A 27,028-nucleotide genomic window follows, 5' to 3' on the forward strand; every position below is an offset into this window, starting at 1 on the left:
CAGACAAGAATAAAAGCATCCATGCGTCTGATAGCCATTTGTATGTCTTCATTGGCGAAGTGTCTGTTCATATCTTCTGCCCATTTTTTAATATGATTGTCTCTTTTGTGTATGTTGAGTTTGAGAAGTTCTTTATAGATCCTGGATATCAACTTTTTTGTCTGTACTGTCATTTACAAATATCTTCTCCCATTCTGTGGGTTGCCTCTTTGTTTTCTTGACTGTTTCCTTTGCTGTGCAGAAGCTTTTGATTTTGATGAAGTCCCAAAAGTTCATCTTCACTTTTGTTTCCTTTGCATTTGGAGACATATCTTGAAAGAAGTTGCTGTGGCTGATATCGAAGAGGTTACTGCCTATGTTCTCCTCTAGGATTCTGATGGATTCCTGTCTCACGTTGAGGTCTTTTATACATTTTGAGTTTATCTTTGTGTATGGTGTAAGAGAATGGTCGAGTTTCATTCTTCCACATATAGCTGTCCAGTTTTCCCAGCACCATTTATTGAAGAGACTGTCTTTTTTCCACTGTATATATTTTCCTGTTTTGTCAAAGATTATTTGCCCATAGAGTTGCGGGTCCATATCTGGGCTCTCTACTCTGTTCCACTGGTCTATGTGTCTGTTTTTATGCCAGTACCATGCTGTCTTGGTGATCACAGCTTTGTAGTAAAGCTTGAAATCAGGTAACATGATGCCCCCAGTTTTATTTTTGTTTTTCAACATTTCCTTAGCGATTTGGGGCCTCTTCTGGTTCTATGCAAATTTTTGGATTATTTGCTCCAGCTCTTTGAAAAATACCAGTGGAATTTTGATCAGAATGGCATTAAAAGTATAGATTGCTCTAGGCAGTATAGACATCTTAACGATGTTTATTTTTCCACTCCAACAGCATGGAATGGTCTTCCATCTTTTTGTGTCTTCAATTTCTTTCTGAGTGTTCTGTAGTTCCTCGAGTACGGTTCCTTTACCTCTTTGGAAAAAATGTTCATCATCAGTAGCCATCAGGGAGATTCAAATTAAAACCACATTGAGATACCACCTTACACCAGTTAGAATGGCCAAAATTAGCAAGACAGGAAACAACATGTGTTGGAGAGGATGTGGAGAATGGGGAACCCTCTTACACTGTTGGTGGGAATGCAAGTTGGGGCAGCCACTTTGGAAAACAGTGTGGAGATTCCTCAAGAAATTAAAAATAGAGCTTCCCTATGGCCCTGCAATTGCACTCCTGGGTATTTACCCCAAAGATACAGATGTCATGAAAAGAAGGGCCATCTGTACCCCAATGTTTAGAGAAGCAATGGCCATGGTCGCCAAACTGTGGAAAGAACCAAGATGCCCTTCAATGGACAAATGGATAAGGAAGATATGGTCCATATACACTATGGAGTATTATGCCTCCATCAGAAAGGATGAATACCCAACTTTTGCAGCAACGTGGAGAGGACTGGAAGAGATTATGCTGAGTGAAATAAGTCAAGCAGAGGGAGTCAATTAATACATGGTTTCACTTATTTGTGGAGCATAACAAATAACATGGAGGACAAGGGGAGATGGAGAGGAGAAGGAAGTTGAAGGAAATTGGAAGGGGAGGTGAACCATGAGAGACTATGGACTCTGAAAAACAATCTGAGGGTTTTAAAGGGGCGGGGGATGAGAGGTTGGGGCAACCAGGTGGTGGGTATTGGAGAGGGCATGGATTGCATGGAGCACTGGGTGTGGTGCAAAAACAATGAATACTGTTATGCTGAAAAGAAATTTTTAAAAAAAGTTAAAAAAATAAAATTTTTTTTAAAAAAGAATAAAAGTATCCACACTGGTAAGGAAGAAGTAAAACTTTCACTGTTTGCAAATGACACAATACTCTTATATACAGAAAACCCTAAAAACACTCTACCAAAAACTTTCTAGCACTGATAAATGAATTCAGTGAAGTCATAGGATATGAAATCAATGTACAGAATCTCTTTCATTTCTATACACTAATAGTAAGGCCCCAGAAAGAGAAATTAAGAAAATAATCATGTATAATTGCACCAAAAAATAATAATACCTAGGAATAAATTTAACCAAGGAGGTGAAAGACATGTACTCTGAAAACTGTAAAACACTGATGAAAAAAAACTAAAGAGGACAATTGGAAAGACAGACATTCCATTCTCATGGATTGGAGAACACATGGATTGTTAAAATGTCCATACTATCCAAATCAATCTTCAGATTTAATGGAATCCCTATCAAAATACCACTGTCATTTTTCACAGAGCTAGAACAAAAAATCCTAAAATTTATATGGAAACACAAAAGAACCTGAAAAGCCAAAGCATTCTTAAAAAAAAAAGAAAAGAAAAATAAGCTGAAGGTATTAATTCCAAATTTCAAGTTATATTATAAAACTGCAGTAACAAAAATAGTATGGCACTTAAAGGAACATAGTAGAAAGCCCAGAAGCAAACCTTAGATTATACAGTCAGTTAATTAATCAGTGAAGGAGGCAAGAACATCTACATCCAAAAAATGAAACTGAACCACTTTTTTTACACCATCACAAAAAAACACCTCAAAATGTGTTAAAGTCCTAAATGTGAAAACCAAAACCGTAAAAATCCTAGAAGAAAGCGCAGGCAGTAATTTCTCTGACATCAGCAGTAACAATTTTTTCTACATATGTCTCCTAAAGCAAAGGAAGCAAAAGCAAAAATAAGCTATTGGGACTACATCAAAATAGAAGTTTCAACACAACAAAGGAAACAATCAACAAAACTAAAAGACAACGTACTGAATGGCAAATCATATATCTAATAAAGCATTAGTATCCAAAATATAAAAAGAACTTACAAAACTCAACACGTAAAAAACAAACAATCCAATTAAAAATGGGCAGAAGACATGAATAGACATTTTTCCAAAGAAGACCTACAGATAACCAACAGACACATGAAAAAATGCTCAACATCACTCATCATCAGGGAAATTCAAATCAAAACCACAATGAGATATCACCTCATCCTTGTCAGAATGGCTAAAATTAAAACACACACACACACATACAGAAACAAGTGTTGATGAGGATGCAGAGAAAAAGGAACCCTTATGTACTGTTGGTGAGAATGAGAAGTGGTGCAGCCTTTATGGAAGACAGTAGAGAATGAGAAGTGGTGCAGCCTCTGTGGAAGACAGTATGGAGAGTTCTCAAAGAATTAAAAATAGAACAACCATATGCTATAGTAATCATGCTACTAAATATTTACCCAAAGAATATAAGAACACTAATTCAAAAGGATATATGTACCCCTATGTTTATTGCAGCATTATTTACAATAGTCACAAACAGAAGTGGCCTAAGTGTCCATTAATGGATGGATAAAAAAGATGTGGTATGTATACAGATGATGATGATAAATATATAGGTAGACAGATAATTGATAGATATAATGAAATATTGTTCCGCCATAAAGAAAGAATGTCTTATTATTTGCAATGACATGAATGGATCTAGGGAGTATAATGCTTACTGAAATAAGTCAGTCAGAGAAAGACAAATACCATATGATTTCACTCATATGTGGAATTTAAAAAACAAAACAAATTAACATAGGGAAAAAAGAGACAAACCAAGAAACTACGGAGAGTAAACTGATGGTTACTGGATGAGAGGTGAGTGGCGGGATATGAGTGAAATAGGTATTTGGGATTAAAGAGTACTTATCATGATGAGCACTGAGTAATGTATAGAACTATTAAAATCACTGCATTGTACACCTGAAATTAATAATACTCTATGTTAACTGTAATGGCATTCAAATGAAAAACTTAACTAAACAATTCACTTAACCCACAATTGTATGTCAGGAAATTTGTCATCGGTGAGCAAGAATGAAACAGTTTTATCTATGAAGATATTCAAAACAGAATCGGTAACAAAGAATAGAAAGCGACCAACATGACCAACAAAGGTAAAATAGTGATATATCTACATGTTGTAAGCATAAATATATTCTATTTTGAAAGAATAACTAGTGGCCTGGTAAAATGTTCACAATATATTATGAAAAATGAAAGGTAAGACACAATGAGATTAAAATTTTTGTTAACCAGTATATATGTATCATGAGAGGTATGTAAAATGTAAGAAAACACAACAAATTTTTATCAGTGGTTATTTCTTGGTAGCAAAATTATGAGTTGATTTTCTATTTTATTCTTTTACTTTCAAATATTCCTTTGAATATATATTTATATAGTCAGAAAAATAGTATTTTTGATTTTTTTTTAAATAAAATGGGAAGTCAACATTTTGCACTGTGTATCGCAGGAAGCCACCTTTTTTGAAAGAAATTTTGAAATGGGGTAGATTAAAGTCAATTCAGTGCATTTGCAACTGCAAACTAAGAATTTTATGCAAATAAGGGCTGAATATTTAGATGACTATCTTTTTAATGATTTTATTTATTTGACAGAGAGAGAGCAGGGACAAGCAGGGGGAGCAGCAGGGAGAGGGAGAGGCAGACTCCACACTGAGCAGAGAGCCCGACCTGGGACTCAATTCTGGGACCCTTAACCAACTAATGATCATATTTCATGACCAAACTGCTCTGATTTGTGAACAGAAATGACCTGAGAAGAATGATCAGAGGTGGAACCAGACAAAAATAAGACATGGCTTTTGAACATTACTAACCAGAGAGACATTTTTCCTTCATCTATGAAGGTGGATGCAATTCTTAAGGCCACTAGCTAAGGAGGTTTTAGAAAAGATAACTGGCAGTCTTGCCCCAGTCTTTCTGAGGTCCCCAACTTCCTAGCTTTCACCACTGTAACTCTGCACACAAGGTGCTCATATAGAATAGAAATACAAGGCCTATTGGATAAGTTCAGTGTGCACAATATTTTACCCACTGGAGCTGAACCCTGAGCCCTGTGCATAATCTGAGTAACTGCACACAAACTCTTTCAGTCAGGCAGAAGTCCTGATGATGATGATGATGATGATGGTGATGATTAGTTTTTCGGGGGTAAAATTTAGTAACTCATCAGTTGCATATAACAACCAGTGCTCATTACATCAAATGTTCTCCTTAATGCCCATCACCCAATTACCCCATCCCCCCACCTACCTCCCATCCAGCAACCCTCAGTTTCTTTCCTATAATTAATAGTCCCTTTATGATTTGCCTCCCTCTCTATTTTCCTGTTATTTTATTTTTTCTTCCCTTCCCCTATGTTCATCTGTTTTGTTTCTTAAATTCCACATATGAATGAATTCATATGGTATTTATTTTTCTCTGACTGACTTATTTCACTTAGCATCATACCTTCTAGTTCCATCCCCATTCTTGCAAATGGCAAGATTTCATTCTTTCACATGGCTGAGTAATATTCCATTGTATATACACACCACCTCTCATCCATTCATCTGTTGATGGACTTCCAGGCTTTTTCCATATTCCTGATTATTATGTCAAAGTTACACTGGAGAAAATATCAGACTAGCACGTACTGTTGCCCTAAAAACCTTCTAATCTTTTATGAAATTACTATCAGTCCTCTGAAGCCTACTTGTGAGACCAACCAGTATTTTTAAATGGCCATGAGAGTCCCTATGGTTGAGTCCAGGTAGAGCTGTCAGCAGGTAGAAGGCTAGTGTATCATATGCTTGGCTGACCAAAGAAAATAAGACCAGGGGCATGTGAATGACAGCCTTCCAGGTCTACAGAAATTGGGAATCCAGTCCAAAGAAAAAGCCCTGGAATTTGGGGGTGCAAGTCTATATCTCCCATTGCTGCCCCTTTAAGGGCACTTGTCTCTGAAAGCTGTTGTTGTTGTTTTGGTTTTTTTAGCTGTGCTCCAGTGAAGAACCATCACTGATTACAGCAAAAATAAGATGATGAGGTGAGTTACACTGCTAAGGCCACTGATGTATTTGCTATAGTAAAAGTTGTTTTCATTAAGAAAACTCTTGTTGAACTGATCGGATTATGCCTTTTATGCTTGGCAGAGACTGATGACATCTAAACACGAAGAAGTGGTCAATTGCTAAGTTTCAGATTTTGTCTCTTAGCTGTGGGGGAAGCAATGTGTCAGAGTTCTGCTGAGAGACGTATGTTCAAGTGTCCCCTTGGCTCCCTGCCCAGTCTTGTACCTCCATCCCATGCCCAAGTCTTCCAGGAGTGTTGATTAATAAATGTTAGTGTCCCATCAAAATTGTCAAAATTATCAAGAATTGGGGCACCTGGGTGGCTCAGTGGGTTAAAGCCTCTGCCTTTGGCTCAGGTCATGATCCCAGGCTCCTGGGATCGAGCCCCGCATCAGGTTCTCTGCTCAGCAGGAAGCCTGCTTCCCTCTCTCTCTGCCCTGCTTGTGATCTCTGTTAAATAAATAAATAAATAATCTTTTTAAAAAAATTGTCAAGAATTATTAGCCACTCATGAACAACACAAATGGTCAGTATTTAAGTCTTCCAAAATTCAGTGTTATATGTAGAGGCTGATGTTGATTCTTACCTGGGTACGACAGTTGGGGTTTTCTACCAAGCTCAGCCCAGCCAAGTAGTGCCCTGCCAAAGCCCAAGGTCACAGCCTCCACAGGCTGCAGGTCACTCTGCCTCTCAGGCAGAGCTGCTGTTCCAATCTTAAGCAGGACTGGTTCTGAGAATCATTGCTGTGCATACATGAGCTGTGAGTTTACAGTCCAAGAACTTTAACGAAAACCTTGTTCAACACCAAATGAATGTCAGTTTATTTTAGCAGCACTGTTTTATGGGGACCCTCAATGTTCATTCTGCCCATTCATCTGCCTCCATGGGGCCACATGAAAACAGGCATGCTGGGAGCCAGGACCCCAACAAGGGCCCTGTTCCTTTGGAGCAGCTTCTCCTTTGCAGGAGCAAGCACTGGCCACTCTTCCCCATGCTGGACCCCATCTCTGTACTGCCCTCCTGATAGGTGCCCACTCATGTCCTTTCAAGTGCAGGCTTTTTCATTGGTCAGTCTGGTAGGAGGTCTTCAGACTCATTAAGCATCCCAGTCATATATAGTCAAGTCACAAATCTCTGTTAGAATTTTCAAGAGAACAACATAAAACACCCAGCAAGCCTAAAACTATTTCTTGACCTCTAGACTCAATCTGAATTATTCAGAATATCTGAATCATGCTCTGTGTTATGAAGCTAATCCCAGTAATAAATTTTTAATTTATTTAGCTAAACTCACCTACACTAACGTCTAATTGCTAAAATCATGCTTTTCCTACTGCTTAACACTTTGCTTTGCTATTTTTTTCTAATTAAGTGAGTTTAGGGATTAAGCAGACAAATTTAAAATGAGTTTTAAAGTACCTGAAAAATTCCATGAAAGAGAATCCATATCCATGCTGCTCTGCAATTCCTGCACAAACAACATTTGCTGATGCGCCAATCAGTGTCCCATTGCCTGGAATCAAAATTTTAAAAGTAAAATAAAATCTCAGTTTGTCTCGGTGGTAGGCTTCTGTTCTCTTTTGTTCTGAAATATGCAATCATCTCACAGGCTTTTGATTTGATGATTACTTTATAGGTACTATCAAAGTGATTGCTTTGCAAATATCTGCAGAAAAAAAAAAAACTGATAACCAGAAAATAAGTTTGCTGCTTGTAAATTCTGTAATTCATTTACAGAAAAGACTATGACTGCTCTATGTAATAGAAAAGAAGAAATGTTAAGTAGAATTGGCAAATCACTGTGGCACATGGTGACATCTATATTTTAGAGGGAAATGTAAGCCAGACCAACCACCATAGGAGAGAACAGGTATTTTCAGAGCAGTAGAATTGGGATCTCAGATAAGAACCAACTTTCTTAGGACTTCAGGCCTGGACACTCACCAGAAAACACTGTGGATAGAAAGATGGATGCAAACAAAGACGATAATAAAATACCATTCTGTGAAAGCCTTTTTAACAGTGTACATGGTCTGTGGGAAATCATAACTTGTACATGATTAAATATTAGTGAGACCTTGTGGTAAGGGATATGGCCCAAGGCCAGCCCCCAACATGTTGACTAATTCAGGGAAGGATGAATTCGCTTGATGAAACCGATCAGCATCTTCTAACTCCCAACCACAGATGTCAGGGTTCAGGAATAGGCATATGACCCAGGCTCACCCAGTTTTACTCAGTTCTGACATATGTGTATAAACCACTAAGGAAAAGACTCTCTGTTTCCTAAAGAATGGGGAACTATGAGACACAAATATGGAGCTTCTTACTGCATGTTGGCACAAGGGAGAAGACTCTCTGAAATCAGACAACATAAATAACAAAGCAGGAGGAGGAGGACCTAGGGTGAAGTCCTGGCTGCATAAGCTGAGCCCTTGTGTGCTATCTTTTCTGAGCACCCAGCATCATATTATCTCTGGGTCTTCTGGGGGCACTGAGCATGGAGAGAAGTACAGAGCAATGTGGACTTCTGAAGTTCTCTACTAGAGGAGGCATACAACCTCAGCCTATTTTCTAGGAGATCTCCTTGCAGAGAAGATATCAGTGCAGATGACACTCCACTGAACACATGCTTCTGCTCCCCTCCTTCTTCATGGTCCTTACCTTCTCCTTGAAACACATGGCAGGCAACACAACCTCCTGTCAGGCATGCAGCCTGGACTGCTTGTGCAAAGGCTCATGAAAGCAAGATCAAGCTTCATCTTATTCTCTCTGCTTTTCATCCATAGAAGACTTAGACTGGGTTTTTCAGTGAAAACCTTTGAAATGGCATGCTGCATCCATTTATCTGCTTGTTTAAAGGGTGAAATATAGTTGAGGAATCAAAATTATGAGACTTTGGTTCTTAAGAACTCGGTAAAATCTTCCAGAGTCTCCCCAGCACCCTGCAGCCACTGATCCCAAACCTTGTGATAGTAATGCCTCCCTGAGGTTGATCCACTCTGCTTGTGGCCACTGTGTTCCTGATGTCCCATTTTTGTGACAGTCCCACTATTTCTCAGTGCACTTCAGAGTATATGGCCCTACCCAGAGAATCAGGAAGGGCAGTGGAGGATTTGCCCATGACCAAGGAGAAAGTAGGTCATGACAGGCTGACATGACAGGCTACTGTGTGAAGGACAGACTTTAGGGTGGTCATAGAGGAAGCTGATTAGGAGACACACAGACTATAAGTGATACCAGCTTGCTCCAGATGATGTGGGAGGCAGATCAATGTTCCCAAAAGCCACAGCCAAGAAGTCCACACCTTAATCCTTAGAAGCTGTGCTTATGTCATCATGTTACCCTGTATGGCAAATGGGACTTTGCAGAAGTAATTTAGGTTATGGACCCTGAAAGAGAGGGATTACACTGGATTTTCTGGGTGGACCCATTGAATCACATGAACCCTTAAAAGCAAAAAACTTTCCCCAGTTAGAAACAGAAGAGAAGCCTCAAAGAGAGAGTCAGACAGATCCCAGGAGGGTCAGAGAGAACCCAGTGGGGGTGGTAGAGGAAATGGAGTGGGGAAAGTCAGAGAGATCCCAGAAGGTCAGAGGGATCCTAGGAGAGAACCCAGAGGGGAGTGGAGGTATTCCCACCATGATCAGAATTCCACAGTGTTGCTAACTCTGGGATTTAGGTCCAAGTGTCAGAATAAGAGAGGCCTTTAGGAGCTAAAGGCATCCCTTCTGACAGCCAACAAAGGATGGGGACCCAATCTTAGAACTCCAGACACCTGGATCCTAGCAATAATCTGAGTAAGCTCAGAAGCAGATCCATCCCAGAGCTACCAGAAAGGAGCACAGCCTGGGGACATCTTGATCTTGGCCTTATGAGACTCTAAGTAGAGGCATAGCTGAGATAATATAGTTTGTCTATGTGTTATGGTAGTGATAGAAAGCTCATGTAGGTGATTCCAGGATTCCAGGACCACTCTGAGACCTCTTGTCAGAGGTCAGAGAACTGAGTCTATATTTTCATCTCAGCGCTGACATCTGTCTCAACCTACCTCCCTGATTTATATTAGCTTCTTCTAACTTCCTAGCCTTAGGCAGCTCTCCTTTCCACCCAGCAGGCTGACCTCTGTGGACAGATCAGCTCATACCTTCTGGGGGCTCATTGGCAATCTATTCCTAGAGAGAATGCATAGCAGGCATGAGGTCAGAGAGGCCAAGAGAAATGTTCAGAGGGCTGGGGTCACCAGGCCATGGCCAGGTAGTAGGGCTTCCCCAAGGAGGAAGAGATTTAGGAAGCACCAAAAAAATGAGAAGAAACAACAGGTTCAACAAGACATAGGGGCATATATAGGTCTGAGTATGGGATGAGTTCTGCTGAAGGATTTGAGGAGGACAAAACCAGATTTCTGCTCAGTGTCTCTTCAGTGTCAGAAGCATTCTAAAGACGGCATCTCATCTTCACCATGACCCCTGAGGTCCCCAGTGTCTCCAAGAAGAAACTAAGGCACAGAAAGGGAACATGCTGAAATATCAGGGCTAGGAAGTGATCAGTCCAGGACTAGAACCAACTGTTTTGACTCCAGAAGAGGATCAGAGAAAGCAAGATTCAATCTGCATGATAAAGGCCCAAGGCTCTTCTATTGTCAGTCATGCAGAGCATCTGAAGTTCTCGAACAGGTGGTGATGTACAAATTCCACAACAATGATGACTCCAGAGAGTCTTCTCTTGGTGCTGTTATACCAACATACCTACCCCTTGACCCTGCCAACCCGCTGGCTCCTGCTCTGGGTGAGAAAACCTGTCAATGAAATTCCATACCCTGGTAAGCCATCAGGCCCTACAATTGTTTCCCAAAGTCTGCCAAAGCCCAGGATCCTCAGATAATCCTGCCCCACCAGCCTCCTTTGCAGACCATGACCCTCAGTGTCTGGGTGGTGTCTGCCCTGCCACCCCCAAACAATGCTACTCCATGACTTGACATGGAGAGCTCTGCTTCTGGACAACATGGAGCTTAACAGGTGGCCCAGGGTCACATTCAGCAACTTGTGTGAGCCCTAAACTAAAAAGCAACATTTTATTCTCTCCTGTTAGGGATTAATGATTGAAAAAAATACCCCCTTCTTTCCAGTTAAAATGGCATTGTCTGGATCAATAGTATCTTGTCATAGTACAGTTGGTATGAATTCCTTAATAGACCACTTGCCAGAAAATGGAAGGTCCTTTCCATTTCCCACCTCATGTTGCCAGAGTGCACTGGCTTGGTAGGTAAATTTGTTCCAGAGTACTTCTAGATTCAGGGAATGGAATGGGGATATTTTCAAGGATCCAAGGGAAGGTGTAGCAGCTTGGTCCTCTGGCTGCATGACAATGCGGGCATTATGAGGGCAGCTGGGTGGGGAGAAAGGGGTAAAGGGGAGGAGCCACATGATTCAAACTCTTTCCTTAGAGAGAAGATGTGGCAGAGAAATGAGCAAGGGCTGTGCTAACTGCTCCCATGTAAGGCAGTTGTTCAGTTTTTTAAATCAGGCTCCTAGCCACCTTTTCAGGAATATAGCACAGATGGCACAATCGCTATTCCTCAAAAGCTTTTTCTACCCTGGGATATGTCCTCACAGCCTGACCTCCTTCTCTAGACTTGCCTTTCAGTCACCTCTTTGCATGAAGTCATTTGACCTCCTAAATGCCTCATAACTTGGGAGGTGTTACATTAACTTATTAAGTTTCACTGACCAGTTTCTTTTTTTTTAATTCCTTATTTAAATTCAACTATGCTGAGTGAAATAAGTCAAGCAGAGAAAGTCAATTATCATATGGTTTCATGTACTTGTGGAGCATAAGGAATAACACAGAGGACATTATGAGAATGAAAGGAAAAGTGAATTGGGGGAAAGCAGAGGGGGAGATGAACCATGAGAGACTGTGGACTCTGAGAAACAAACTGAGGGTTTTGGAGGGAAGGAGGGTGGGGAGGATGGTTGAGCCTGGTGGTGGGTAGTAGGGAGGGTACCTATTGCATGCAGCACTGGGTGTGGTGCATAAACAATGAATCTTGGAACACTGAAAAAATAAAATTAACTTAAAAAATTAAATTCAATTTAGGTAACATATAGTATATTATTAGTTTTGGGGATAGAATTTAGTGATTCATCAGTTGCATATTAAAACCCAGTGGTCATTACATCAAATGCCCTCCTTGATGCCCATCATCCAATTACCCCATCTCCCTACTCACCTCCGCTCCAGCAACTGTCAGTTTGTTTCCTAGAGTTCAACATCTCTAGTGTTTTGCCTTCCTCTCTGTTTTCATCTTATTTTATTTTTCCTTTTTCCCTATGTTCTTTTACTTTGTTTCTTAAACTCCACATATGAGTGAAATCATGTGGTATTTGTCTTTCTCTGACTGACTGATTTAGCTTAGTATAATACCCTCTAGTTCCATCCACATAGTTGCAAATGGCAAGATTTCATTCTTTTGGATGGCTGATTCTTTTAAGAATGTTTTCAGCTATAGGTAATAGAAAACCTGGATGACAGTGCTTCACACACAAAGGAAAATAAATCTCCTCCCATGTAACAGGAAGCCTGGAGGCAGAAGGCTGCCAAGCATCAGGTCATTGTCTCATAAGTAATTTCAGAGGTGGATCTTCACAATTCTCTTGTCCTCTCTCTCCCATCACAGATGGCTTCATGGTCACATCTAAGGTAAGAAGCATGGAAAAGAACTGGCACCAGTACATTTTTGTCAGAAGGCCAAAACCCATGTGAGGAGACTCCCAAACAGGTTTCCCTCATGTCTTATTGGTCAGCAAAATGCAACTGTATAGACCAGTTACCAGAACAACTATTATAGTAGAGGGACACAAAAGAGAAGAGATTGGGAGCGGTGTTGGGTTAGTCAGAGAGCAGAGAGCAGCCAGAGAGCAATGCACACTTTGGAAATAGAGTATATCAGCAGGTAGAGTGGAAGGAATGCTAAATTTGAGTTCTAAAGACCTCCAAATAAAATTTTAAAAGCTTGATTGTCAAGGAAATTAACAACCGTAATATGTTTTACAAGTAGCTGGGTTGGAAATAGGTTTGTTCCAACTGAGAAAAACAGTCAGTAATATTCACATCATCCAAGACTATGTAAATGCCACCCCTGTAGGGCCAAGACATCAACCAGGACCAAGGCCCAATGAAGTCTCATTTCTTATGTTCTATCATTTGCTTAAGATCATGTCTCATTTTAACTTGCTTCAAATTTGAATACTAATATTTTTGTACCATTTTTTTCCTGAACCTGGTATTTCTAATTACCTGTTTTCAACACAAAGAGAGCTTAGGAAAACAAACTTTGGAGCTGAACTGCTAGATGCCCAGTTTTGAGATTTACTATTGTATGACAATTGGGCAAGTTTCTAAGCCTCTATAGAGTTCTAAAACTTCAGAAAGATGGCATTAGGTATATATCCACTCGTGTGCTGCTTTTGTTCTGGAATATCCGCTCCTAATTTATTTATTTATTTTTTTTTTTTAGATAAATTCCTTCCTTCATTTTGTTCTGTGCTTCCTGAGATTTATTTTCTTGGAGTCCAGTGTTGGATTTCCCATATTGAACTTTTGTGTTTATTATTTTTCTTCTATAATTTATTCTTTGACTTTTACCTCTAGATTCTGGAATATTTCCTTGACTTTATTTTTCATTGAGCCCCTCTATCTATATTTACTTTAGTTCAGCAATTATTTAGTAATTGTGGATTTAATCAACAAGAAAATTCTTCCCTCTGGCTTTTTCTTTTTCTATTATTGTAACTAAAGTTTTATTGTACAGAAACTATACATTTACATGAAGCTGTAAGGAATAATATGAGGACATCCCATGTACCATTTACCAGTTTCCCTCAAAGATAATATAATTCAAGACTATACAACTACATCACAGTTGGAATACTGACTTTGATAAATAAACAACATTTTCATCACCAAAATGATCCCTCCTATTGTCCTTTTATAGCAAGACAATCTTCCTTCCACCTTGTCCTGTACTTAACCCCCACTAACCACTAATCTAGTCTACATTTCTACAACTGTATCACTTCAAGAATACCATATATATAGAATCATACAGTCTGTAACCTGGGGAATCAGCACTAGCCAAAGAGGTTTCTCACCCTTTGAGACCAAGCTCAAAAGTTTCCTCCCTGGAGGACCTTCTCAGACTTTCCCTAGAGGGAACTAGACTAGACTAGAGTCTGTCTCTGGTGCTCCCTAAGCACTCTCTGCATTCCATCTTAAGAGGACATATCTGTTTAAGGCATAACCTTAGCTTAGGTGATTGTCTCCCTTCTCAAAAGCACAATGTCAAGTTATAGCAGATGCTCAGTGAGGTTTAATGAACAAAATTCCACACACAGAGAACACATTTCAGTTTCCTCTGGATACTATCAATGGTGTTAAATGTAGCTATGAACACTTTTCCAGGGGGCTAATGCATAAATGGGGGCTATTTTAACAGGTCTATAGTCTCAGAAGAACTTGAGGTCTCAAATGCTGAATGAGGTGAATTAGCTGCCTCCAGAAATCATTGCAACTTCACTGAATAACAGTAATCCCCCTTTATAAACAAAGAGATAAACTAAACAGAAAGTTATTGATTTATAGGGATCAAATAACAAAGCAAGCTGGATTATCTAAACATGTCTAGATTTAAGAATAACAACTTAAAGTGTATCTAGTATGTTTATCTAAGATTCTCCGAAATCCTCTTGTGTTCCCAAAGGTGATTAGGCCTCCTAAATATGAGAGGGACTCTTAACTCTAACACGGCTCCCTCAAAAGATTATCAAAACCTTTCTGTTTGCTCACCAGAGGTTAGTCTCTCCTGACACTTTCACTAATTCACTTCTCAAATTCTCTAAAGGACAGTATCCCTCTCCAAAAAAGAAAAACCTTTTATCTTAAATCTTTCTTCTTACTCTTAAGTTAGAGCCTCTAGTTCAGCACTTGCAACCCCTTATGGGAGGGAATAAGAAACTGCAACTGAGGATGTCTTCTGATTCAAAATCTGTTTCTAAACATAAGCCACATCTGTGTGGGCATGGTGTGGGAGCATATTCACTTTGAGATGTCAGTAATGATCATCCTCAGGTTGCAGTTTGGAATTTCTGGGGAAATTCTGCAGAGGGTGTAAAGTCACAGGCTTCACTTCACTAGATCTGCTTTAGTCAAAGCTGAAGGTGAGTTTCTACTCGGGAAATCATCCAAACTCTCCTTAATTTTCAATTAGGCATGTATAAACCATCACTTTGGGGTCACTACAGTGTAAGTAACCCCTTCCCTGCATACATCAGCACCCCCTTACCTCCCAAGCAGGCACCAAGGGCCAAGGCATACATGAGTGGTGGTGCAGGCAGGCTGACCTCGGGGTCTTGGCTGAGGCTCAGGAGCACAGGAATCTGTAGTGGAAAAAAACACTAAAATCACATCGATGGAAACCCAGAGGAGCTTCCTGTACTCTGACTGATTTGCAAGATCCAAAGCACTCCTTCAGTAAACCATAAGAAACATAGGATGTAAACGGAATCGATTCTCTAATTTCCCTTTCTGTATTTTCATTGTTAGTGTATAAGAAAGTCACTGATTTCTGTACATTGACTTTGTATCCTGCCACGTTGCTGAATTGTTTTATGAGTTCCAGTAGTTCGGGGGTGGAGACTTTTGGGTTTTCCATATAAAGAATCATATCATCTGCGAAGAAAGAGAGTTTGACTTCTTCACTGCCAATTCGGATACCTTTTATTTCTCTTTGTTGTCTGATTGCTGCTGCTAGGACTTCTAATACTATGTTGAACACGTGATTATGCTGAGTGAAATAAGTCAAGCAGAGAGAGTCAATTATCATATGGTTTCACTTATTTGTGGAGCATAACAAATAGCATGGAGGACAAGGGGAGATGGAGAGGAGAAGGAAGTTGAAGGAAATTGGAAGGGGAGGTGAACCATGAGAGACTATGGACTCTGAAAAACAATCCAAGGGTTTTGAAGGGGCAGGGGGTGGAAGGTTGGGGGAACCAGGTGGTGGGTATTAGAGAGGGCACAAATACTGGGTGTGGTGCAAAAACAATGAATACTGTTACACTGAAAAGATATAAAAATTTAAAAAAAAGAAAGAAGCATAGGATGTTCAATAGGAAACCAAAGTAAACTTCAGAATCCACAAAACCTAGAGTTTGAGCCCACTGGTATGTTTTTGTTTCCAGCCATATGACCAACTAAATGGTCTTTTTTTGGCTCAACTGCCCTGACTATGGTTTTGGATCTTAGGTGGGGTAAAGTCCTGTAGGATATCTTACAATGGCTAAGACCATAACCATAACCATCTAAATAGTGTTTCTTTCTTTCTTTTTTTTTTTTGAAGATTTTTTGTTTGTTTTGTGTTGGTAAAGATTTTATTTATTTATTTGTCAGAGAGAGAGAGCGTGCACAGGCAGACGAGTGGCAGGCAGGGGCAGAGGGAGAAGCAGGCTCCCTGCTGAGCAAGGAGCCTGATGTGGGACTCGATCCCAGCACACTGAGATCATGACCTGAGTCGAAGGCAGCTGCTTAACTGACTGAGTCACCCAAGCACCCCCTAACTAGCATTTCTTAGCCCTGTAGTGGACTAAGTCCTATACTAACTCTATGCATTTATCATTTTATTTAATCCTCAGACATCCCTCAGGTGTATTTCTTATTCCTTCAATCAATATATGAGGAAATCAAGGCATAGAAAGACACATATCTTATAAGTGACCAAACTGGAACCTGAACACAGTCCTCTGATTTCAAAGTGCAGAATGGTAAACCTGTGCTAAACCACTTCTCACAACTGCCCTCTGTGAAGTCTTCCTCACCCTGTTGATGTTCATATAATAACAGACATCGGTTCAATAATTGGAATGTAGTATTTTCTAGTAAGTCATGCCAGCATCCAGTGTACCTTTTTGACAGAGATGAATTTTACATTATTGTTATCAAAGAAACATGTATGTAGCACTTGCAACGTTTCTATAACAAATTTGTGTTCCAAAAGCATGTCCCCTTGTGATTCATGTTGCTGATGTAAAGAATGTAGCCAGAGGGAGGATGTAGCTATGAGGTCTACTTTCAGCTGGCTTGGGGGGAATGTTGGTCTATATTGTCACTGCTAGGTACCTCAGCCCACAAGATGTTAAGGAGGGACCCTTGAATCTTCTGCCTCAGGGAAGTTTCCTTGTGTGAACATCTCTAAAGAGCAGGATGAGGGGAGCTCCAATGGTAACCTGTTCAGAAAGGATTTCCCAAAGTCACAAGCAGAAAGCTGAAACCAATGTGAAGATATGGGACATGGGATTTCATTTGCTGTAGAGAATCAGGGGGCAGCAGAACCATGCTTTTCTGGAGAGCAGGTCAGTTTCACTCCCTAGTTCTTTATCCCTACAATAGTACTTCACATGAATGCTTCTGCAATATTTCCCAGTGAGGCAAAAATATCCACTCCCCCATCCCACTGACAATGGACTTGGCCAGTGACCTGCTTGAACCAATGAAAGGTAGGTGGACTAGAAAGAAGCACCCCTGTTACTGCAAGCCTCCATGGAGCTTCAGGTTAAGTCACGATAAGAGTATGCCCTAGGAAATACTGCTACTTTATGGGGTACCCAGAGGAAGGATGTGTTGAGGGGGCCCCAACAGCCCCAGAAGAGACTGACCAGTAGGCTGCAGCCAACCATCAGTCCTATGTACCTACTGCACACACTCCTACTGCATAGGTTGCTCTGCCAGCCCTGCATACAGTTATCCAGGGTAGCCTTGTAAGGTCTAAGAATGAGCTCTTACTATTTGTTGGGTCATAAGGAGCATTTCAGAAAGCTCCTTTTTCATTTTTGGTAGCCCCAAAACTGAAATGGAAAAGAAAACATCCTAGGAAATCTATCTGATACAGAAATAGAAACTCCTTGCCCAAGAACCCCTGAGCAGTTCTCATGGCAGGTTCCAATCTTAGCTTCTGTTTTCTCATAATGAACCCAAATGCTGTCACAGAGGCAGTTTCAAACTTGAAGTTTTGACTCTCTGGAGGAGCAAACAAAGTGCAACATCACATAATATTGGACATCTGTCCTCTGGAACCTTCCGTGACTTTCCCAAAGTGGCTGAGGTTTTATATCACATTATGCCCAGAACATACTTCCATAGTGACATTTAACACACACCTCACTTCACCAGGGTGGGACCATATTACTTTGTCCATGTTTCTTTGTCTTAAAGCACTCAATAATTATTCATAAATGACCAATTTGTCTGTCATTGTTATGTCCACATAGCAGCTCTTATGAAAGACAAAGTTCCCTGCCCTCATAGAGCTTACATTAGAGTAAGCAGAGAGAGAGAGAAAAATTAAATAATAAATAAGGATGTCATAGAAGATGATAGAGTAGGAATCTTTAGAAATCCACCTCTCTACCCAAACAATTATTGAAGAGAACAACTGTAAAGTAACAGTCTAAATTTCCTAGGGCTGCCAAAACAAAGTAGCTTGAAACAAGAGAAATACACTATCTTGCAGTTATAAACACTAGAAGTCTGAAATCCTGTTAGTAGAGCCATGCTTTCCCCGAACTCTAGGGGAAGATTCTTGCTGCCTCTCCTAATTTCTGATGGTTGCCACCAATCCTTGCTTATAGGTGTCTCACTCCAGTGACATAGTTAACTTCACCTTATGTGTCTTCATATGTTCTTCCTTCTTTGCATGCCTGCTTTTGCATCCAAACTCCCCCTTTTTATAAGGATACGAGTCATATAAGATTAGGGCCTATTCTAATGAACTAATTTTAATTTCATGATCTCTATAAAGACCATTTTTCCAAATAAGGTCACAGTCTCAGGAACCTGGGATTAGGACTTTAACCTATCTTTTGGGAAGATGCAATTCAACTCAAAACAATACAAGCATACCTTCTTTATCACACTATTTTTATGGTGCCTCACAGATAACTGCATTTTTTATAAATTGAAGGTCTGTGGAAACCTTGCATGGAGCAAGCCAATTGGCAAGCCATTTCTCCAACAACATTTGCTCACTTTGGGTCTCTGTGTCACAGTTTGGTAGTTTTCACAATATTTCAAACTTTTTCATTATTGTTAATTTATTTTTTATTTGATGTAGAGAGAGATAACAAGAGACAGAACACAAGCAGGGGGAGTGGGAGAGGGAAAAGCAGGCTTCCCACTGAGCAGCGAACCAGATGTGGGGTTCAATCCCAGGACCATGGGATTATGAGCTGAGCCAAGAGCAGACACGTAATGATTGAGCCACCCAGGCATCCCTCGTTATTGTTATTTTTGTTATGGTGATCTGTGATCAGTGATCTTTGATGTTACTATTAAATGCTATGGAGCACCATGAACTTCACTCAAATAAAATGGCACAATTAATTCATAAATGTTATGGGTGTTCTGACAGCTCCACTGACCAGCTATCCCCCAACTCTCTCCCTCTCCTCAGGCTTCCCTAGTCTTTAAGACACAACAACATTGAAATAACACCCAAAATGCCCAGTTCTCAACAAAAGAAAAACAAGAACAACAAATTTAAAAACATAAAAAAGAGGTAAAGTCTCATAGCTCCATACTGAACCAGCTAGGCATACATGCTGGTGCAGCCACTCTGGAAAACAGTATGGAGGTTCCTCAGAAAGTTGAAAATAGAGCTACCCTATAACCCAGCCATAGCACTACTGGGTATTTACCCTAAAGATACAAATGTAGTGATCCAAAGGGGCCCATGCACTCAAATGTTTATAGCAGCAATGTCCACAATAGCCAAACTATGGAAAGAATCTAGCTGTGTATCAAAAGATGAATGGATAATTTGGCCAAGAATACTTTATCCAGCAAGACTAACATTCAAAATGGATGGAGAGATTTAGAGCTTCCAAGACCAGCAAGGTATAAAAGAATATGTGAGCACCAACCCAGCACTATAAGAAATATTCAGGGGGTATTCTATAAATGAGGAAAAAACCCAAGAGTGTCCCAGAACAGAAATTTATGGAGCCAATCTATACAAACAAGAACTTCACAGCTAACACTATGTCAATTAAAAAAAAAAATCTCTCAATAATCACTCTCAATGTGAATGGCCTAAACACTACCATAAAATGGCACAGGGCTGCAGACTGAGTAAAACAACAGACCCTATCCATATGTTGTCTACAACAGACCCATTTTGAACCTAAGGATACATCCAGACTGAAAGTAAAGGATGGAGAAGCATCTTTCATGCCAATGGGTCTCGAAAGAAGGCTGGGATAGTGATTCTCATATCAAATAAATTAGATTTTAAACTAAAGACTATAGTCAGAGATACAGAAGGATGCACTACATCATTCTTAAAGGGCCTACCCACCAAGAAGATCTAACATATGCAAATATTATGACCCCAATATGGGAGCAGCCAACTACATAAGAAAACTGTTAGTCAAGAAAAAGAGTCATATTGATATGAATACATTAATACTAGGAGATCTTAACCCAACTCTCTCAGTAATAGACAGATCATTCAAGCAGAAAATCATAAAGAAAGAGGGGCATTGAATGACACATTGGACCAGATGGACCTCATAGATATATACAGAACATTTCACCCTAAAAGAACAGAATATTCATTCTTCTTGAGTGCACATGGAACCTACTCCAGAACAGACCACATACTGGGTCACAAATCAGGGTTCAACAGATACAAAAAGATTGAGATTATTCCCTGCATGTTCTCAGATCACAATGCATTAAAACTGGAGCTCAATCAAAAGGAAAAGTTTGGAAGGAATTCAAAGACCTGGAAGCTTAAGAATGCTTGGATCAACCAGGAAATCAAAGAAGAACGTCAACAATTCATGGAAAGCAATGAGAATGAAGACGCTTTTGTCCAAAACCTATGGGATACAGCAAAGGCGGTCCTAAGGAGGAAATACATAGCCATCCAAACCTCCCTCAAAAAATGGAAAAATCCAGAATACACCAGCTGTCTCTATACCTTAAAGAACTGGAGAATCAACAACAAATTAAGCCAACTCCACACATAAGAAGGGAAACAATCAAGATTAGAGAAGAGATCAATGAGATAGAAACTAGAGATACAGTAGAATGCATCAATGAAACTGGCTTTTTGAAAAAAATCAATAAGATCAATAAACCATTGGTCAAACTAATCCAAAAGAAAAGAGAGAAGGCCCAGATTAATAAAATTATGAATGAAAAGGGAGAGATCACAACTAACAACAAGGTAGAAACAATCATCAGAAATTATTACCAACAGTTATATGCCAATAAGTTAAGCAACATAGAAGAAATGGATGCATTCCTGGAAAACTATAAACTTCCAAAACTGAGCCAGAAAGAAATTGACAACCTGAATAGACCAATACCTAGTAACGAGATTGAAGCAGCGATCACAAACCTCCCCCCAAAAAAGAGCCCACGACCTGATGGATTCCCTGGGGAATTCAACCAAACTTTCAAAGAAGAAATAACACCTGTTCTCTTGAAGCTCGTTCAAAAAATCGAAGCAGAAAGAAAACTTCCAGACTCTCTTTATGAAGCCAGCATTACTCTAATCCCCAAGCCAGGCAAAGACCCCAGCAAAAAGGAGAATTTCAGAACAATATCCCTGATGAATACAGATGCTAAGATTCTCAACAAGATCCTAGTTATACTATCCAACAGTACATTAAAAAGATTATCCATCATGACCAGGTGGGATTCATCCTTGGGCTTCAAGGATGTTTCAATATTCATAAATCAATCAATGTGATAGAAAAAAATCAGTAAGAGAAAAGATAAGAACCACATGGTGCTCTCAATTGATGCAGAAAAAGCATTTGACAAAATCCAGCATCTGTTCCTGATTAAAATGCTTCAAAGTATAGGGATAGAGGGAACATTCCTGAACTTCATAAAATCTATCTATGAAAAACCGACAGAGAATATCATTCTCAATGGGAAAAAGCTCGCAGCCTTCCCTTTGAGATCAGGAACATGACAAGGATGCCCACTCTCACCAATCTTGTTCAACATAGTATTAGAAGTCCTAGCAACAGCAATCAGACAACAAAGAGAAATAAAAGGTATCCAAATTGGCAATGAAGAAGTCAAACTCTCTCTCTTCACAGATGGCATGATACTTTATATGGAAAACCCAAAAGACTCCACCCCCAAACTAAATAGAACTCATACAGCAATTCAGTAATGTGGCAGAATACAAAGTCAATGTACAGAAATCAGTGGCTTTCTTATACACTAACAATGAAAATACAGAAAGGGAAATTAGAGAATCGATTCCATTTACTATAGAACCAAGAACCATAAGATACCTGGGAATAAACCTAACCAAAGTTCCTGTACTTGAAGAACTACAGAACACTCATGAAAGAAATTGAAGGAGGCACAAAAAGATGGAAGACCATTCCATGCTCATGGATTGGAAGAATAAACATTGTTAAAATATCTCTACTGCCTAGAGCAATCTATACTTGTAATGTCATTCTGATCAAAACTCCACCAGTATTTTTCAAAGAGCTGGAGCAAACAATCCTAAAATTTGCATGGAATCAGGGGAGACCCCAAGTTGCTAAGGGAATGTTGAAAAAGAAAAGCAATACTGGCAGCATCACGTTGCCTGATTTCAAGTTTTACTACAAAGCTGTGATCACCAACACAGTATGGTACTGGCATAAACACAGACACATAGTCCAGTGGAAAAGAGTAGAGAGCTCAGATATGGACCCTCACCTCTATCATCAAATAATCTTCAAAAAAAAGGGAAAAATATACAGTGGAAAAAAAGCCAGTCTCTTCAATAAATGGTGCTGACAAAATTGGACAGTTATATGTAGAAGAATGAAACTCAACCATTCTCTTATACCATACATAAACATAAACTCAAAATGGATAAAAGACCTCAGTGTGAGGCAGGAATCCATCAGAATCCTAGAGGAGAACATAGGCAGTAACCTCTTTAACATTGGCCATACCAAGTTCTTTCAAGATATGTCTCCAAAGGCAAAGGAAACAAAAATGAAAATGAACTTTTGGGAGTTCATCAAGATCAAAAGCTTCTGCACAACAAAGAAAACAGTCAACAAAAAAAGAGGCAACCCATGGAATGGGAGAAGATATTCACAAATGACACTACAGACAAAGGGCTGATATCCAATATCTAGAAAGAACTCTTCAAACTCAACACACACAAAAACAGATAATCACATCAAAAAAATGGGCAGAAGACATGAACATACACTTCTCCAATGAAGACATACAAATGGCTATGATGAAAAAAAATATTCATCATCACTAGCCATCAGGGAGATTAAAATCAAAACTACATTGAGATATCAGCTTACACCAGTTAGAATGGCCAAAATTAACAAGACAGTAAACAACAAGTGTTGCAGAGAATGGGGAGAAAGGGGAACCCTTTTACATTGTTGGTGGGAATGTAAGTTGGGGCAGCCACTTTGGAAAACAGTGTGGAGAATCCTCAAGAAATTAATAATAGAGCTTCCCTGTGACCCTGCAATTGCACTACTGGTTATTTACCCCAAAGATACAGATGTAGTGAAAAGAAGGGCCATCTGTACCTCAATGTTCATAGCAGCAATGGCCACGGTCACCAAACTGTGGAAAGAACCAAGATGCCCTTCAACAGATGAATGGATAAAGAAGATATGGCTCATATAAACAATTGAGTATTATGCTTCCATCAGAAAAGATGAATACCCAACTTTTGTATCCACATGGATGGAACTGGAAGAGATTATGCTGAGTGAAATAAGTCAAACAGAGAGAGTCAATTGTCATATGTTTTTTCTTATTTTGTGGAGAATAAGGAATAACACAGAGGACATGGGGAGATGGAGAGAAGTGAGTTGGGGAAAATTGGAGGGGGAGACAAACCATGAAAGACTGTGGACTCTGAGAAACAAACTGAGGGTTTTGGAGGAGATGGGGGTGAGGGGATGGGTGAGCGTGGTGGTGGGTGTTAAGGAGGGCATGTATTGCATGGAGCACTGGGTGTGGTGCATAAACAATTAATTCTGGAACACTGAAAAGAAATTTAAAAAAACAAAAATTTAAAAAAAGAAGAGATGGTGTGTGTGTGTGTGTGTGTGTGTGTGTGTGTGTATACACACACAATGGAATACTATGTAGCCATAAAAAAACCCCTAAATCTTGCCATTTACTACAACATGGGTAGAACAGAGGGTATTATGCTAAGTGATATAAGTCAATCAGAGAAAGACAATTATCATATGATCTCCCTGATATGAGGAATTTGAGAGGAAGGTCATGGGGGGTAGGGAGCAAAAAATGAAACACCTATACCTCCCCTCTCTGGGGAAGGAGAAATCATAAGAAACTCTTAATCTCTAAACAAACTGAGCATTTTTGGGGGGTGGGGGGAGGTATAGGGTGGCTGTGTTATGGACATTGGGGAGAGTATGTGCTATGGTGAATGCTGTGAATTGTGTTAAGACTGATAATTCACAGACCTATACTCCTGAAGCAAATAATACATTATATGTTGATAAATAAATCAATAAATAATTTTTAAAAATTTAAAAATTTACAATTTATTGTTTTTAATATATTCGCAGAGCTGTGCAATTATCGCAAAAGAAAAAAGAGAGATAAGAATATGTGGTCCAGGGGCACCTGGGTGGCTCAGTGAGTTAAAGCTTCCGCCTTCACCTCAGGTCATGATCCCCGAGTCCTGGGACCGAGCCCCACATCAGGCTCACTGCTCAGCAGGGAGCCTTCTTCCCACTCTCTCTCTGCCTGCCTCTCTGATTACTTGTGATCGCTGTCTGTCAAATAAATAAAATCTTTAAAAATATATATATATATATATATGGTCCATTTGCAGGTAAAAAAAATTTAAAATACTTTGACATAAACCATCCCTGAAGCCAGACATTATAATTATTAGTCAAAGATGTTAATTCAACTATCTCAAATGCATTCATTGAGCAAAAGGAAACCATAAAGAAAAAAATGAAATCAAGAAAATGATATATAAACAAAATAAGAATATTAATAAAGAGACAATTATAAAAAAGAATGAAGTACACATTTTGGAGGTGAAAAGCACAACTAAAATAAAATCTCACTATAATTCAACAGCAGATTTTACCAGGCAAAAGGAAGAGTCAGCAAACCTCAAGATAAGGTATTTGGAATGATCTAGTCTGGGAAGCAGAAGGAAAAATGAATGAAAAAATATTTAAGAGAGCCTCAGAAACCTGTGAGAACCATCAAACATACCAACATCTGTATTATAGAAGTCCCAAAAGAAGATTAAAAAAAAAGAGGCAGAGAAAATATTTGAATATTTTACCAAAAACTTTCCAAGTCTGAGGAAATCCATGAATATACATGTCCAAGAAGTTCCACAAACTACAAATAGGATAAACTCAAGGAGACCCACACTAAGATATTTTATAGCCAAATCATCACATCCAAAAGACAAAGAAAAAATATTGAAATCAGCAAGAGAGAAACAACTCATCTCATACAAGAGATAATTGGAGTGCTGTCACCAAAACGGTGGAGTATGAGACCCAGCCTCAGTAACTTCTCAAAGATGAACAATTAGACAGAAATCCACAAACAAAAGCACCTCTGAGAGAAGACTAGGTTTTACTTAAGAAATTTCAGGGGGACAGAGCACCAGTTGGTTAAGCATCTGACTCTTGGTTTTTGCTCAGGGCATGATCTCAGGACTCTGGGATCAACCCCTGCATCTAGATCCATGTTCAGTGTGGAGTATGCTTGAGATTTTCTCTCCTCCTTCCTCTTCCCCTCCCATTTGTACTCCCAATCTCTCTTTCTCTCTAAAATAAATAAACAAACAAACAAACAAATCTATCCTTTTTTTTGGGAGGGGGGATGTCAGTGGAAAAAGAAAAACAAAGCTGGGGCATCGCATTGTCTGATTTCATGCTATATTACAAAGCTATGATTACCAAGACAGCATAGCATTGGCACAAAAACAGACACATAGATCAATGAAACAGAATAGAATCTCCAGGAAATTGACCCTCAACTCTATAGTTAACTAATCTTCAACAAAGCAGGAAAAAAATCCAGTGGAAAAAAAAGACAGTCTCTTCAATAAATGGTACTGGGAAAATTGGACAGTATGTATAGAAGAATGAAACTTGATTATTGTCTTACACTATACACAAAGATAAACTTTAAATGGATGAAAGACCTCAGGGTGAGACAGGAATCCACCAAAATCCTAGATGAGAACACAGACAGTAACCTCTTCCACAATGGCCACAACAATTTCTTTCATGACACACCTCCAAAGGCAAGGGAGACAAATGTGAAAATGAAGTTTTGGGACTTCATCAAAATAAAATCTTCTGCACAGCAACAGAAATGGTCAACAAAACAGTGGCAACCCAAAGAATGTGAGAAGATATTTGCAAATGACACTACAGATAAAAGGCTGGTATCCAAGATCTGTAAAGAATTTCTCAAACTCAACACCCAAAAACAAAAAAGAAACAAAAAATCAAGTCAAAAAATGGGCAGAGAACATGAACAGACACTTCTCCAAACAAGACATACAAGTGGCTAACAGACACATGAAAAAATGCTCAACATTAGTAGCCATCAGGGAAATTCAAATCAAAACCATACTGAGATGCCTCCTAACACCAGTTAGAATGGCAAAAATTGACAAGGCAAGAAACAACAAATGTTGGAGAGGATGTGGAGAGGGGGGATCCCTCTTTCATTGTTGGTGGGAATGCAAGCTAGCACAGCCACTCTGTTTTTTCTTACAACATATAGCCAGCTGTCCCTTGAAGCTTCTAAATATGGCCAATTTCCATAGCCTTTATCATTGCCCCCAAATCCTAGCCAACATTCCCCACCTGTGTATTGCAGTTACCTTCAAATTGTTCTGTTTCCACAGTTGAGGAGATTCCTCAAAAAGTTAAAAATAGAGCTGTTCTGTGATCCAGCAATTGCACTACTGGGTATCTACCCCAAAGATATGGATGTAGTGAAAATAGGGCACATGCACCCTAATGTTTTTAACAGCAA

The 27,028-nt window shown here is 39.4% G+C and overlaps 1 protein-coding gene across 3 annotated transcripts in view; it reads right to left on the reverse strand.

The window, feature by feature from the left end:
• OCA2 (OCA2 melanosomal transmembrane protein) overlaps positions 1-27,028 on the reverse strand; it is a 399,414-nt gene that overhangs the window by 123,312 nt on the left and 249,074 nt on the right. For 2 of the 3 annotated variants that reach the window (XM_032342310.1, XM_032342311.1), the window contains 2 exons: positions 15,258-15,351; positions 7,334-7,427 (listed from right to left, as the gene is read on the reverse strand). In XM_032342310.1, coding sequence (XP_032198201.1) covers positions 7,334-7,427; positions 15,258-15,351 — 188 coding nt within the window. Of the gene's footprint in view, positions 1-6,738; positions 7,049-7,333; positions 7,428-15,257; positions 15,352-27,028 lie in introns of those variants that run through there. The other variant, XM_032342312.1, reaches the window with a different exon arrangement.

Source organism: Mustela erminea, chromosome 5 (genome assembly GCF_009829155.1).
Source record: "Mustela erminea isolate mMusErm1 chromosome 5, mMusErm1.Pri, whole genome shotgun sequence".
Taxonomy (NCBI): Eukaryota; Metazoa; Chordata; class Mammalia; order Carnivora; family Mustelidae; genus Mustela; species Mustela erminea.